The sequence below is a fragment of the Sesamum indicum genome, linkage group LG3 (genome assembly GCF_000512975.1).
Source record: "Sesamum indicum cultivar Zhongzhi No. 13 linkage group LG3, S_indicum_v1.0, whole genome shotgun sequence".
Lineage (NCBI taxonomy): Eukaryota > Viridiplantae > Streptophyta > Magnoliopsida > Lamiales > Pedaliaceae > Sesamum > Sesamum indicum.
This window is the reverse complement of record NC_026147.1, coordinates 9,423,950-9,438,407: the sequence shown is the minus strand read 5'-3', so window position 1 is coordinate 9,438,407 and position 14,458 is coordinate 9,423,950. Positions and strand designations below refer to the sequence as shown.

Genomic DNA, 14,458 nt, shown 5'->3' with positions numbered 1-14,458 from the left:
GGGTTCTCAGGGTCGAGGAGTGTTGAGACGCGAGGGGCGGGCGGCGGTAGCGTGACAGTAGACATCCATATATACTTAAACAGTTCAAAATTTTTAATTTAAAAGGAATAGGAAAGGAATTATTATCCTGACATATAAAGAAAAGACACTTCTCATTCACAAACGATGATTTATAATACCACGGCACCAACTTTTTTGTTGTACTAATATCACTTTTTTCTTTCTTTCTTTCTTTTTTTTTTTGTTATAATGTAATGTATCTATTTATATATATTTTTATTAATAATATATTTTTATTAATAATATATTTAAAATATAAAATATTATTTATTATATGAAGCGCGTGCTTCAAATCACTCTAACACGTAATCTGTACAGTTGCTGGCGACATTTAAACTTTTCTGTCGCCATGAAAAAAATTAGTAACGCCAATAAAAGCACTCGCTATTTACAATCAGTCAAAATTTGCGAAAACCCTGTTTCTGTTATCATTTTCCATCTGCCCAAAATCAAATCTCGTCAATTCCGATTCTTATCTTAATCCTTCTTCCAGATCGTTCAAGTTTCAACCCGCGGATCCATCGCACAAGCATCAATCGTGAAATTGTTAAACCAAATTGAGATCGGGGATTCACAGCGCATTAGAGGGAGGGGCTCACATACGCATGTTATAGGTACCTGAGTATGTTATTTTTCTGTCCATTTATGTTTCTGAAATTTCATTTTATGTGTGATTAACTTTTTTCCCTAAACACTTTTGCGGAATTAGTTTTTAAGATGTTTGAGTTGGTTGGCAGTTTGGTTTGTGTGATAGCATCTGGATTCGAACTTAATTGATGTGTCTATGCTAGTTAAATTGTTCGTGAAAAATGCTGGAAGACTTAATTAGTCTCTGCGATTGCTTTTGTTTGTGTATTTATTCATTTCCATCTGATTGAGATGAAAGTTTCATTTATCGTCTGCCGCGATTGGAGTGATAATTATTCAGATTGTAAGAGTTTTGGAAGTTGTTGAGTATTCTCAGAAAAACGGGGATGCTGTAATATTCAATCAAATGCCTCGTAGTTTCCTTTTTAAAGACCAAATGAAGAAGAAGATATTCTTTAGCATTTTCTAGACTTTTACATAGCATATTCTCTTCAAGACTTCAGTGCTTAGAGATTTGAATCAGGACGGCATATGCCAGCTGCTTTTCAAATGCCTCACATAGAAACTTTTGTTAACATCTTGTGTATCATGAACCTTAGCAAAATGAAATTAGACCTTTCCAATGAGAATGTGCTTTAGGTGTGGGCTTAATTGTGCTTGCAGGAGCAGAAACCACACAGATATCAGTATTCTGCAATTCAGTTGCATTTACATTGGTGCCCTGTTAAGTAGAGGTTTGTGGTCCTTCCGATATTTTTACCTGACTCACATAAGATCAGGTAAGGCAGATCTTCCTGAATGGCCTCCTGCTGTTTCTCAGTGAGCCTAATTTTGTGATGCATGTGTTAAACATAGTAAATTAATTGGTTGATCGCCGCATGAAATATGCCTGCTTGATGTTTCCTAAGCTGTTGAATTGGGACTCTAATGCTTTTCATGTTCGAATAGCAACAACCGAGACACATGCATGCCTGTGGACCAGAAAATGAACAAGTCAACATTTTGAAATTCACTATTTCTCATATCTTTTCTCACGTTTATTGGTGGCACTATGAACTCTATCATGCTCCTAGACTTTAATACCATGTGAACTTGGGCGGGATGTATTTGCATGATAACTCCACATTGCCATGCAGTTTTAGTTCTCTCAACAGTCTCATCTTATTGTTCTTCTGGACAAGTTGCAGAATCTATCCATGGTTGTATAAATGTCAAAAACCTTGGTCTCTTTATCATGTGATTCATTAATTTTACTAAATGTCTTATAGGTGTGAGCTCGTGAAATAAAGATGGTGAAGTTGACTATGATTGCTCGTGTTACTGATGGCCTTCCTCTAGCAGAAGGACTGGATGATGGTCGTGACGTGCCAGATTCTGACTTTTACAAACAGCAAGTTAAGTCTTTGTTCAAAAACCTCTCAAGGGGCCAAAATGAGCCTTCACGGATGTCGATTGAAACAGGGCCATATATATTCCAGTATCCTTTTGCATGTCTTAGTTAGCTTTTCCAGTTTTCTCTTTGCTTGTTTGCACTAAGGGATTGGCTCAGCTGTAACGAATTGCCAAAATGTTGTATTTAGACACACCTAAACTTCTCTTTTGTCATTTATTTAGATAAAAATATTTCTGCAGTGTTCTTTCCTCATAGGACTCTGATTATAATAGCTGTATATTGGCTAATTTAACTATTATGCGTAGGATAATTATTCGCAAGCTGTTTCTTTGTCCGACTACTGTAAAGGCTTGCCAATGCTCCATAGGTTATTGAAACTGCATATATGCTGTACACTCAGCCATCAAGTGGATATAATCAGTTCCAAAACTGAATGCATTCATGGGTTTTGGTGATGTCAGAATGTTATTCATTAAAGCTGGCTTCTGCCTCTGATGGCCAATTTTGCTTTCCTGAAATTGTTGCCATGATGTTATGGTGGCCTTTTTATTTCGAGCTGCAATATGTCAAAATATATTCAAAAGTTCAATTTGTATTAGTAATATTCTTTTCTTCCTGTGAACTGGCAATTTGTGACCTTAACTTGGGCATGTAGTTATATTATTGAAGGACGTGTCTGCTATTTGACAATGTGTGATCGCTCTTACCCCAAGAAGCTTTCGTTTCAATATCTGGAAGACCTCAAGAATGAATTTGAGCGTGCATATGGGAATCAAATTGAAACTGCTGCAAGACCTTATGCTTTCATCAAATTTGGTAATGTTGTTGCCTTTGCTTTCTTTTACATGCTTATATAAGAAACGTTAGTGCTGGTTCTTCTCATATTTTTCCAAATAAGTACTTTTGGTTTCTGATCACTGGCTTCACTTGCATTTGCAGATACATTCATACAGAAGACAAAGAAATTGTACCAGGATACAAGAACTCAGCGGAATATTGCAAAATTGAATGATGAACTTTATGAAGTTCACCAGATAATGACTCGTAATGTACAGGAAGTTCTTGGTGTTGGTGAAAAGTTGGACCGTAAGTGATACGTCATCAAACTTCTCGTATTGTTGAGATCAATGTTACTGGAACAATTTGGATAAAACAATGTTGGAGTAATTGATAACCTGCCTCATGACCTGTTTGTATTTGATGGGCATGAGTTTTGAGCTAACGTTTCACAGGATGGAATTTTCTGCTTCAGAGCCTTTTTATGTTTCTAGTTTTCAGATGAAGTTTCATCATTTCTTCTTTGATTTTGTGGGCTAAATTCTATAGTGCATCACTTATATGTTCTGGTTTTCTTTTCCCCTGCAAACCCGAAATCCACATTATTCTAATAATAATCTTTTGCAGAGGTCAGTCAGATGTCCAGTCGATTGACATCTGAATCCCGCATATACGCTGATAAGGCAAAAGATTTGAACCGCCAGGTAATTTGATTGTTTAATTGTTAACAGAGACTGTGATTTACAGATTCAATTGATTTGGGCTTTTACAGTGATGCATGTTTGCAGAAGTTTCTTTCTGTTTGGCTTGGTACATGAAAGTAATTCTGTATAGCTCCTTTTCAAACCTATGTTAAACCATTGATCAAATTCAGCACCAATTTTTTAGTTCCGATTAAAACCCTGCTTTTTCTGAGAATAGTGAGGAGCTTTACATATTCAACACCGATGTTTGAGTTCTTATACTCAATGTAGACATTTTTGCTGTTAAAAACCACCGTATTTGTGCATTTTAGTTAGTTCATTAATTTTCTTCTTCATTACCACCTAGGAATTGGATCAGTTCAGTTTCCTGCATTCATTAAAAAGATTCAGCTTTCAGACTCTTATAAATGACTTATTGATCATTGACTAGGCTTTGATTCGGAAATGGGCTCCTGTTGCTGTCGTCCTAGGAGTTGTCTTCCTCCTCTTCTGGGTCAGAAAGAAGTTCTGGTGATGCTGCAGCCATTTGTAGTGGACGAGTTCTTTCAGTCTTGCTAACTTCTTTGCTGCTCCTCGGTTCACAACTGTATTTCATCTTCAGAGATCAAGATCTGATTAAAGGACTTCTTCTTCAATTTTTTTTTTTTTTTGGCACTTAAGGCCCTGTTGGAAAATAGAGATATTTGATTAAGAGATAATTCGATATTAACATGTCGTATAAACCTGGTTGCATCATCTTCCTTTACATATCTCTATCTACATATACATCTAGTTACTCGGTACTGTATTTTTCACATTGATAGACATAACGTTAAGATTTTTCCAGTAGTTTTTTTCTTTTTCACATAATATTTCCTTATCTTTTTCCGGTATTCATTACATCGAGATGGTTTTGAATTAGCTGCCTGTTTCTGGTTGTTTAGCCTGAAAGATTATCAGTGGCCATGCCTGTGATTTTTGCCGATTGATCTTGATCAGCTGCTCGGAATAGAACATGATAGCTGCTCGGAATAGAACATGATGGTTCGGTATTCAAATATGGGATTAGTTTAGAAGTGAAGAACTTTATATCTCTCAGTTAAAATGTACAAACCGAAGGAAAGGAAAATCATGATTCAAATTGCAGTACTCAATCTCAAGCCACTGGGTTTGTTCATGCAGTTGCTTTACAGTCTTTGTAGGCGGCAAATACAATGGATGAGTTGTGTCCTCCAAAGCCGAGTGAATTAGAGAGTGCTACTTTTACATCTAAGCGTTCCCGCTTGCAGCCGACAAGTATATTTGCATCCTGGGATTGCAGCATTTCATCAGAATAAATCAATAATAACACAGGAATTAAGACAAGTAGACCAACATATTCAAGAAAACCATACCACGCCTTCATCAGGGCGTTCAAGATTGACATTTGGATGAATCCATCCCGTCTGTATGGCCTAATCAAGAACCATATTTATCAAAATGGTAAACAGAAAACAAACTTTCTGTTGGTCTACATGCAAGTTATAATATGTAGCTATAGTTACACGTACGAGGCCATATAACTGACTAGTACATAATCGTGCAAGGCTAGGACTCTGGAAGAGGGGTTCGTTTTACCATGAACTGGTTTCACTGGAAAATCTAAGTGACAATTACTAGATAGCAAATTACCTTGACAGTTGCGACAGCTTCAACAGCACCAGCAGCCCCCAGCAGGTGACCGATCATCGATTTTGTTGAGTTCATCCTCAGCTGAAATAAACCAGTTTAAGAACACAAATACCAGACAATAATCCAACCAGTTCAGGCTCTTCAGACAATCACCTCAGTGTTTTGTCCAAAACAATGATTTATAGCTTGGCATTCGATCAAGTCAGCCAACGGTGTTGATGTGGCATGAGCATTTATATAGTTGATATCTTCTCTGGCTACCCCTGACTCAGCCAAGGCCTTCTCTATGCAAAGGACAATTCCTCTTCCTGAGTTTATGAGGGACGAGTGGCGTTACATATCAGTCATTGACCGACTGGAGAATATCAGAGAGTAGCCAAAACAGATCCAAGGCTCTGATAACTCTTTAAGAGAGGTGGGTCCCTATGTAGTCTAAAAAACCCAAGAGTGCTGCATGATTCAAGGGGCAATACAGGCCATCACAAGTATATATCACGAAATCTTGCTGAATATGAAAGTTTATAAGCAAAACTAGTGAAGTTTCACTGTTCAACAATTCCTAACTGATATAGCACTTAAATGATCAACCGCAACATGACATGGCACGTAACTTTTAACTTCACATTTAGCATTGCATTGCACAACATTGTACGTCCACATAAGAAACAATTTTCTTTAATATAACCAATCGTAATAGTAACTTATAAAAGCTTCATAGATCAATGCCGGGAATTCTGGATGTTTACCATCAGGATGTGGCTCAGTCGTATGATATGCATCACATGTGGAGCTTCCACCTAGAAATTCTGCATAGATAGTCGCACCTCTCCGCTACCATATTAGTTAGAACATGAGATTCAGTCAAAATCATATCTTTAGGTAAACAAGATTACTTAAATAACTCGAGATCTGTACTTTATTCCTGTTCTGATCATTTACATATTTGATTTCTTAGAAGCATACCTTTGCATGCTCTAGTTCTTCCAGGAGCAGCACAGCAGCTCCTTCTCCCATAACAAATCCATCACAATGCTACTCCGTTACAAAGTCAAGCAAAGTGTCAATTTTGAATGAAGGAGAAATCACTTGAGGAATTCCATGTAATCATTTCAAGATGCACTTAGCATTTGGGCTCAATTCAAAGACATTCGTGCAGTTATATGTGCATAACATCGAAACAAGCATTCTCGGATGAACGTGGATATAACCATGTTTATCTAAGACAAATAAAATTAAACAGAAGCAATACCACATCCCACGGGCGAGAAGCTTTGGTCGGTTCATCATTCCTCTGTGACAACGCTTGACATGCAGCAAATCCTCCCAATCCTGTAACATGATGATTTAAGGATGACCTCTGGATGCGACATGTGCAAAAAAGATAATAGAGCAGTGTTAAAGTTTTGAAGTATTACTAACCTATGGGAATAATTGCTGCATCAGAGCCACCACACAGCATCATATCCTGCAAGTCACAGTCATTTAGATCAAAATCGAGACACGTGCAGGAGTAACCAAGCAGGCTCAAGATGTAACCAAAGATAGACACTTACTGTTTCACCTCTTATGATATGATTGGCTGCATCTAGTATACAGAAGTTGCTCGTTGCACAAGCTGCAGATATCGAGTAATTTGGACCCATCCAACCCTGCAGATCAGTGATCAGATCATTGTTCTCAATCCATGCATACATTTTCACGATATGCCATGATCTATTTGCTTACCTCATGAAAAATTAACTTACCAAATCAATTGCAAGAACAGCAGAGCCCATATTACTCGTTGCAAACGGGATACAGAATGGATTCATCTTCTTGTGCGATATCCTTAAAGCTTCTATGGCGTCGCTAAAAACCTGTTAAAAGCATGGTTAGGTGTTGTTGAAGAAGTAAGAGAACTTTAGTGGGTTCAGAAAGTTTATTCTTGTATGACTTGCTAATGACAAGGCTTTTCACTTAAAAGTCGTTCTAAATAGATAATAGGAATATGTAAAAAGATACCTTCATTCCCCCAAGAGCAGAACCAATTATGATCCCACATCTAGTCTTGTCTAACTCCGCCATGACATCATCAGTAATCCCACCATCTGCCAAAGCTTTTTTGCCGGCAGTCAGCAAATAAAGCATGAACTTATCAGCCCGCTTTGAAAGCTTTGGTGAGACCCAACCATCAGGCGAGAAATTCTTGATTTCTCCTGCAATCCGCTGTTGAACGAGCTACATATCAAGATCCATATCCTAACTTCCCCCCAAAACAAACAGTAATACAATAAGAGGAAGTCTAGGAAGATTTACTGTGGGAAACTCAGTACAGTCAAATGCCTCAATCTGGCTAACCCCGCTAATACCTTCAAGAAGATTACCGTAAAACACATCCGCATCATGTCCAAGTGGCGACACAACACCAAGTCCTGTAACAACAACCCTCCTTTTCTTTGTTACAAGTTTCTTTTTCATGCTGACTTGTTTCTCAGGTTGTACACCTACAACCATTGTTTTACCTAGCACAAAAGCTCAATACTTTCAGACCTTTGATAAACATCTTCAGATGAGCCCACATTAGTTGCATACAAATCAAGAAGTAGGAAATAAATTCCACGAGTGAAAATTTATTGACGTCAAATATTGTTAGCACGTTTCTTGGCATTAAGAAGTCAAAAAAACGAAATTATCTTATCCAACCATATATCAATTGCACCACAATCATAGAGCTGATTGAAAGATAAGAACAAAGTAGGTGGAGAACTTCCCTTTCATCAAATTATCTAGAAAGAAAAGCTTTCATTCTTTAGCATTATGATCCTGATCTCCACTTGCACCAAAAGCTAGAAAAACCATTTAAGAAAGTGATTTCATTTTCAAGTTCTTTTATATCAATCCCTCATTCCATTGGCGAATAGATGTTGTAAGTACACATTTAGGATAAACCAAAACCTCCCCTACATAATACAGTATTAAAGTGCATTCAAAGGTGTAAGCTTTTAGAATAAAATTGGCAGTCACATCAGGTTTCATGTAAAGATCCCCTGCTCAAAAACCACTCAAAAGGATGCATAACATTTGACATTAATTATTAAAAATACTATCATAACTATCCAAATTCCAACCAAAAGACACAGCTAAAAGTTAATAAATACATCCATTACTAAACTAAAGTAAGCACTAGCAGATCATAAGAAATCATCAATTCAAAAGAGTATGAACTAATTACCAGAATTAGAAGCTTGATTCAACCTCCTTTGCTTGCGGTTCATTGGTAAAGTCTTGGACCCAAAAAGAAGAGAGAATCCATTCTCTCCAAACAAAGCAAAACAAGGAGATAATCCCTGTGAATTATAGTACTCTTCACAGGGCTCAAAGGGACAAAAACTCATCAAACTGTTAATTCCACAACCATACAAAGAAGAAACCAAGCTCCCACTCTTCTGAGCCACCATACTCTTCCTTCTAGCTGACCTACTTAACTTCTTTGGGCACTTTATAAACTCCGACGGCTTACAAAAGGTTCCCTTTTCACTCGGCGCAGTCATGCATGCTGCCACTAACCATGTGCAGAGTGGAGATGCAACAGAGGAAGCCACCACCATTTTTCAAGGTAAACACAACAAAGATTCAATCTTTAGCGAGAATTACAGCAGCCCAGATGGAAAATCTGTCAAAAAATCACAGTTCCAGGAAGAAGAATTTGGATCAGAAGTGAAGTTTGTAGGTGGGGTGGGATTTGTGAGGAGATGGGTTGTGCTGGTGGAATAGTGCAGAAGCTAGCAAAGATATGGACACATAATCAAAACAAATGTACATTTCAGACTGTCGTTTTCAAACTGCTGAGTAAGAGAACAGAAACTTTAACCGGGGTGGGTTGTGACCATGATCATGATGATTTCATGCAAAAGCATAACGGATTTTCATACTCGCAAGTACTCTTCTTTCAACTAATGTGGACTTCATAAATAAATCTATTAAATAATGATAAATAGCATAGTTCCTAATCGACTACACGTTTTTTCTTTAGAAAATTGACCATTTAGACAGTGACAGATATTACATTTCAAGTATTAATTTTTTAGAAAAAAGAACACTCACATATTTACCATTTTCATAACCAATATTTTTACCTTTGTCACTTTTTTTTAAAGCTAACGATAGAAATGACAACAATGGACTTGTCAAAATTCGAGACTCGAACCCAAAAAGAAAAGTTTTGAACTCAATGCCCGACCATCCTAAATCGAGTATGGGCAATTGAACTCGGTGGACTGTTAGATTAGATTTAAATTTCTAAATTTTTAAAATATATATTTTTAAAGAAAAACGATACTACCATAAACTCTCCACTCTACACATAATAAATTGTAAAAATAATAAAAAATATTAAATAACTTAAATCTAAACAACATATATTAATCTTCACAAAAAATTACTTAAAAAAGAAAGAGAGTCAATCACCAACAATTAATTGATTGAACTGACATCACTCTTCTCGATGAACAAAAGATTTTATATTTAAATTCAATTTGTCTCTAACTTTTATCCGACCACTGTACTTAAAAAAAAAAAGGAGAAAAAAAGAAAAGAAGAAAGAAAGAAAGAGAACCAATGAAAAAGCATAAATTTAAAAATAAATAAATTGTTGAGTTGTGAAGAGGAGATAGATAGATGGATACTCACACAAATATGAAGGCCTTAAGTTGAGTTTGCTTTTCCAATAGCTGTGCAGAAACAGTGGAGGTGCTGAAAAAACGCTTTACTTGTATTCTTATTTGTTCTCTTGACTGAAAGGCATTCCCAAGTAACTAATGACAACTTTACGTGTTAAACTGTTTTACAATAAACATAGTTTAATTCTTAATCAAAATTTTTTAATATTTTGAAAAAGACATATCCAGAGGGATATTCTTCAAAAATCTTTGGAAGAAGAAGAACCCTTTTTTGTTTATGATTATTATTCCTGATTCTAAACACCAATCATCGAATAAGTCGGCGGATTAACTAGTCAAATGATGATTAGAATGAGACAATTAAATTGAAAAAATTAATCTTTATTCTTAGTTGCCAGCTATGTGTTAATTTTCTTCAAAAATCCATATGGGTAAAATCAATTCCTTTTATTATAGATGGATTTGAATATGTTTTATGTTCCAATTGCATTTGTAGTACATGAAAATTGTTAGAGCCCAGTTATAGCCCCAAACTGAGGAGTTAAGATCAGCCCGAAAACTTAAATTAGCCCGGTAATAGCCCAAAATAAAAAAGTTACTATTGGCCCAAAAATCAATAGCCAACTTATAGGCCCATGATAAAGAATTAAAACTGGCCCAAAATTCCATGGGGCCAACTTCAGGCCCAAACTGAGGAGTTAAGATAGGCCGAAAAGGCATAAGCCCAGTTATAGGCCCAAACTAAGGAGTTAAATCGGCCCAAAAAGTCAAGGAGGCCAGAGCAGACTGCAGAGTCCTTTTATGTATCCAACGGTAACCTTTTCAAAAACACCAAATTTGAACAAGAAAAGGGGAAACCCCAAAATCTCTCTGCAAATAATCCTCTTTTCTTTTTTGGAGCTCCCTCAAGATTTCGATCACAACAATGGATATTTGCGAGGATTACCGTTATGGTGAATCTGAAACTGATGCAGAATACTCAGATGATTCGCAGGACGACCCGACTTTCGATGTCCTTGAGGAGACTCGGTTAACCTTCTCAAATCTTTCTTTTAAGAGAAAAATCAAGACACAGTATTCAACTACCTTTGTATTGGAAAACGCATGTTTGAGTTTGCGTTTTGTTTTCCTGATGATTTCTGTATGCGTGTGAAATGATTATTTGCTGTCAATGTTAGCATCTTTTTTGGTGAAAAGTGTAAGTAGGAAATGCCCACTTGTTTGCTGATGAGAAGTCTATGTGTGGAAATGATGGATTATTTGTGATTTCAGCATCATTTTTCTGTGATTTTGATATGTTTGTCTTGTTTTTCCTAGTTTGTGAAATTATCATGTCTGCTCTATGCCGATAAATGTGGTTATACATCAATCTTGGATCATCATTTTTTTGTGAAATTTAAACGGAGGCATGTTTGTTCTCTTAGTGTTGTAAAGGGGCATGCTGGAAAAGAAAACGAAGAGTCAGATGGCGTAGAAATGGTTGTACCGGAGCTTAATGAGAAGGAACAGAAAAGCTATGAAACTATTCAGAAAATTGTTGAAGGTTTATCTAATACTGCATTGGGTCGAGCTTTTTTTCATGTGTGTGTTATGTGCTTGTTTGTCCATATGTCATTTATATTGGTATTTTGCTATGGTGTCAGTTGGTCCGGTGGAGAGACTAAAAGTGGAGGAATGCAAGATTTACTTAAGGAAACATGGATTAAGATTGAGTGGCAATAAAGAGACACTTATTCTGCGGATTAAGGAGCACATTGAGTAATTTTCTACCCAGTCTTTTGGTTTGAGTATGGAAGCAGATTTTCTGTTTGAACTCATTGATTCATGTACATGTATTTCAGTATTGTCAATGGTGATGGGGAGAAAAAGTATCCGGCATCTAGTTTCGTGTTGAACTGCAAAGGTATTCTTTAATAGCTTCATGTGTTATGAAGAATTTCATGCCAATAATTTATGCTTCATGAGTCCAATTATGGATAGTTTCTGTAGCTTACAAATGTGACCCTTAGTCGACCTAAGCAGGATAGTCATGAATTTGTGAAGACTTGGTGAAAATTGATGGTAAATTACTGATGATTAAGTCATTTTCTCTTGTGATAGACATAGACTCATTCTTGTAGTCCTCGTGTCAGCACTCCTCTGCCATTTTACTAGCTGAATTTCTAGTTCTAATTGGGTGTCCTCAAAGGATACTAAGGTTTTGATCTTGATCATTATTTGTTTGGACATTTTATTTGTCTTCCATGCCTGATTTAAATTTTCAAATTATGCAGGTGATGCATGCATGGGAGACATAGTTATGTTTGAACAGAATGTGTACGAAGCGTAAGCCTTTGCCATTCGCTCACTGAAGATTTGATTTAGTTTGTCAATCACCATTACATTATAGAGTCGAAGAATGGAAATGTTTAACCAAGACTTCACCCTCTTTTTAGCTTGTGATGGTTAATGTAAAGAATTAGTGCTACTGCGGATACCTCTTTTAGATATTGGAGAAATACTGATTTGTTATTTGGCCATCCACAACATATACAAATTCAGAAAGACTATGTGTTAATTTGTGACTATTGACGGCTCTTCAGGTTCAACATTGCATCTCGAAGTGCCAATGGTCCTCCTTGTGGCACAAGAGTTGTTGCTGGGCGGATTGTGAAGGAGAGCTATGGGGCTGCCAAGCAGCAACATACGTTTACGGTGATCAACCTTGATCAACTTAGTTTTCATTGGACTTTTGAGATGATAGATTAGATGTTATGTCAGTACAGCATATTTGATAGAGAAGAGACAGTGACCTAGATAAAATATTCACCATCAATTTTAGCAATTAGATAATTGTTCAAGTCTCGAAATGAAATACACTTATTACCTGCTCTGACAGATCGAAGTGCTGTGGAGTAAAGGAGAGAAACCACTGCCGCCACTTCACCCGTTGCTCATCAAAGGAAGGAACCTCTACAGATTGAAAACAATGAGACAGGTCCGTTCAGTCAGATGTTTCTGTTCATGCCTCTGTTCATTATCATGTAATGTATACCCTCTTGTGATTCAGAAATGGGAAGATGAAGGGGAGAGGCAGAAAATTTTGTCAGAAAAGCATGCTAGAGGTGGTGTTGCTCGCTTGACTAGGGAAGCACGCATACAACAGAAAGAAATGCGACAAATGCACAAGCCAACCAGGTATTGGATGGTGTTTATTATCGGGTTCTCGATCTTGAGGTCTGAACGTGGAGGAGTTTACACAGCATGCATGAATTTTTTGATGTTTGAAACTTTATCTTAATCAGTAATAGTACATCTTTTGTATGTTCAGGGCAGCAAGAAATGAACATCCAAACAAAAAACAAGAGGAAAGAAGAGAGCCTCTGAAAACTTTTGAAGTAAACACACCAATCCAGCAAGAAAATTTGCACGGAAACCCTACTTATGGTACTTCAAATGCACATATGCTGCCAGAAGGGCTTCATCAAATGCAATCTCAGATCAGCATGAACTGCAGCTTCCAGAGACACCATCAACACAGAGACTGCAGGGGCTCTTATGAAGGACAACATATGAACTACCATGCTGCAAGAAGTCCCACCCGAGGAGATTCCGGTAGCTACCTTTCAAACTCTAATCATATCAGGAATCTGTTGCAGCAAACACATGCTTTCAAAGAAAATCAGAGTCCATGGCATGGGCTTGCTCACAACAGCATGCAAAGGATTTCTAACATGAACCTCAATTTTCCTAGCCATCCTCAGCAAACACATGCGTGTCACAGGCAGCACTTAAACCGACCAGTTGAAGCACAAGGCTGGGAACAAAAGCAGAGATGCCGATATTATGTTCAAGGAAGGTGCTACTTTGGAGAAAGGTGTAAATATGTACATGAATCAGCTGGAAACAAGGTGTGAAGAGAAGCATTTTATTTCACCAGAATGACTTCACTTTTGATCCTTCATTGGTTGGAAATTCGTTTTTCCAGCTCCAAAGCCAGAAAAAGAAAACATTAGTGGAATTCAATTCGAAACCGATTTAAGCAATTTCTGTTGATGCAACTAGAGCTAGTTCTTCATCATTGACATCGCTTATCTTGGTAACTTTAGTTCCCTTAATTCTTGTACTATTCTTGTTTCAACATTCCTTTAAGGTAAACTGTCTGCGCAAATCACAATCTTTTTGATAAGTGCGAACCTAAGAAAATTCTTACTGAAATGGGAAGCTGAAGATCATATAAACTTGATCAGTAATAACATCATTTATTCATTTACACCACCATACCTACTGCATCAATAATCTACATAATGCATCCAATGTGCCAAGACGAGAGACTGTAGACAAAATAATGAAATTAATTGTTGACTATATTTCCTTTTTTTAGTTGTATATAAAACTATACACCATTAATTGAACAAACTTGCACAAACTGCCGGCTGCAAAGTTAAAAAATATTGAATTGGAAAATCTCATTTTTCATTTTCAAAATATTATTAAGAATTAATAATATTTGATTTTTAAATATATTATTAAATAATACAATCCAAATCATAATTTTGAATTTTGAATTAATAATTGATTTATTATTTAACATTAATTGAAAAATGAACAAAAAATATTTAATTATTTTTTAAGAAGACCAAACATAA

The 14,458-nt window shown here is 36.6% G+C and overlaps 3 protein-coding genes across 10 annotated transcripts; 2 read left to right on the top strand and 1 right to left on the bottom strand.

Moving 5' to 3' along the window:
* On the top strand, window positions 412-4,304 carry LOC105157826 (25.3 kDa vesicle transport protein). 3 transcript variants are annotated; one of them, XM_011074322.2, is made up of 7 exons: window positions 412-674; window positions 1,312-1,382; window positions 1,917-2,125; window positions 2,697-2,857; window positions 2,981-3,127; window positions 3,446-3,522; window positions 3,953-4,304. In XM_011074322.2, exons 3-7 carry the CDS (start codon window positions 1,938-1,940, stop codon window positions 4,034-4,036), a joined length of 657 nt encoding a protein of 218 aa, XP_011072624.1. In that variant the 5' UTR covers window positions 412-674; window positions 1,312-1,382; window positions 1,917-1,937; the 3' UTR covers window positions 4,037-4,304. The 3 variants fall into 3 exon arrangements, with proteins under 3 accessions (XP_011072624.1, XP_011072622.1, XP_011072623.1); XM_011074320.2 differs by having other exon boundaries at window positions 1,312-1,427; XM_011074321.2 differs by lacking the exon at window positions 1,312-1,382.
* On the bottom strand, window positions 4,158-9,921 carry LOC105157825 (3-oxoacyl-[acyl-carrier-protein] synthase II, chloroplastic). 4 transcript variants are annotated; one of them, XM_020692691.1, is made up of 14 exons: window positions 9,841-9,921; window positions 8,384-8,824; window positions 7,468-7,673; window positions 7,174-7,377; window positions 6,918-7,028; window positions 6,726-6,821; window positions 6,592-6,637; window positions 6,422-6,501; window positions 6,136-6,204; window positions 5,919-6,003; window positions 5,326-5,480; window positions 5,173-5,253; window positions 4,896-4,955; window positions 4,158-4,810 (listed from the first exon to the last, which is right to left on the bottom strand). In XM_020692691.1, exons 2-14 carry the CDS (start codon window positions 8,757-8,759, stop codon window positions 4,676-4,678), a joined length of 1,704 nt encoding a protein of 567 aa, XP_020548350.1. In that variant the 5' UTR covers window positions 8,760-8,824; window positions 9,841-9,921; the 3' UTR covers window positions 4,158-4,675. The 4 variants fall into 4 exon arrangements, with proteins under 4 accessions (XP_020548350.1, XP_011072620.1, XP_020548352.1 ...); XM_011074318.2 differs by lacking the exon at window positions 9,841-9,921 and having other exon boundaries at window positions 8,384-9,092; XM_020692693.1 differs by lacking the exon at window positions 9,841-9,921 and having other exon boundaries at window positions 7,521-7,673; window positions 8,384-8,518.
* Window positions 10,671-13,975, top strand: LOC110011263 (zinc finger CCCH domain-containing protein 62-like). Of its 3 annotated transcripts, none has more exons than XM_020692434.1 (9): window positions 10,671-10,859; window positions 11,255-11,373; window positions 11,474-11,588; window positions 11,672-11,733; window positions 12,104-12,155; window positions 12,413-12,524; window positions 12,709-12,807; window positions 12,880-13,007; window positions 13,141-13,975. In XM_020692434.1, the coding sequence occupies exons 1-9, from the start codon at window positions 10,756-10,758 to the stop codon at window positions 13,724-13,726; spliced, it is 1,377 nt and encodes a 458-aa protein (XP_020548093.1). In that variant the 5' UTR covers window positions 10,671-10,755; the 3' UTR covers window positions 13,727-13,975. The 3 variants fall into 3 exon arrangements, with proteins under 3 accessions (XP_020548093.1, XP_020548092.1, XP_020548091.1); XM_020692433.1 differs by having other exon boundaries at window positions 10,671-10,904; window positions 12,104-12,146; XM_020692432.1 differs by having other exon boundaries at window positions 10,671-10,904.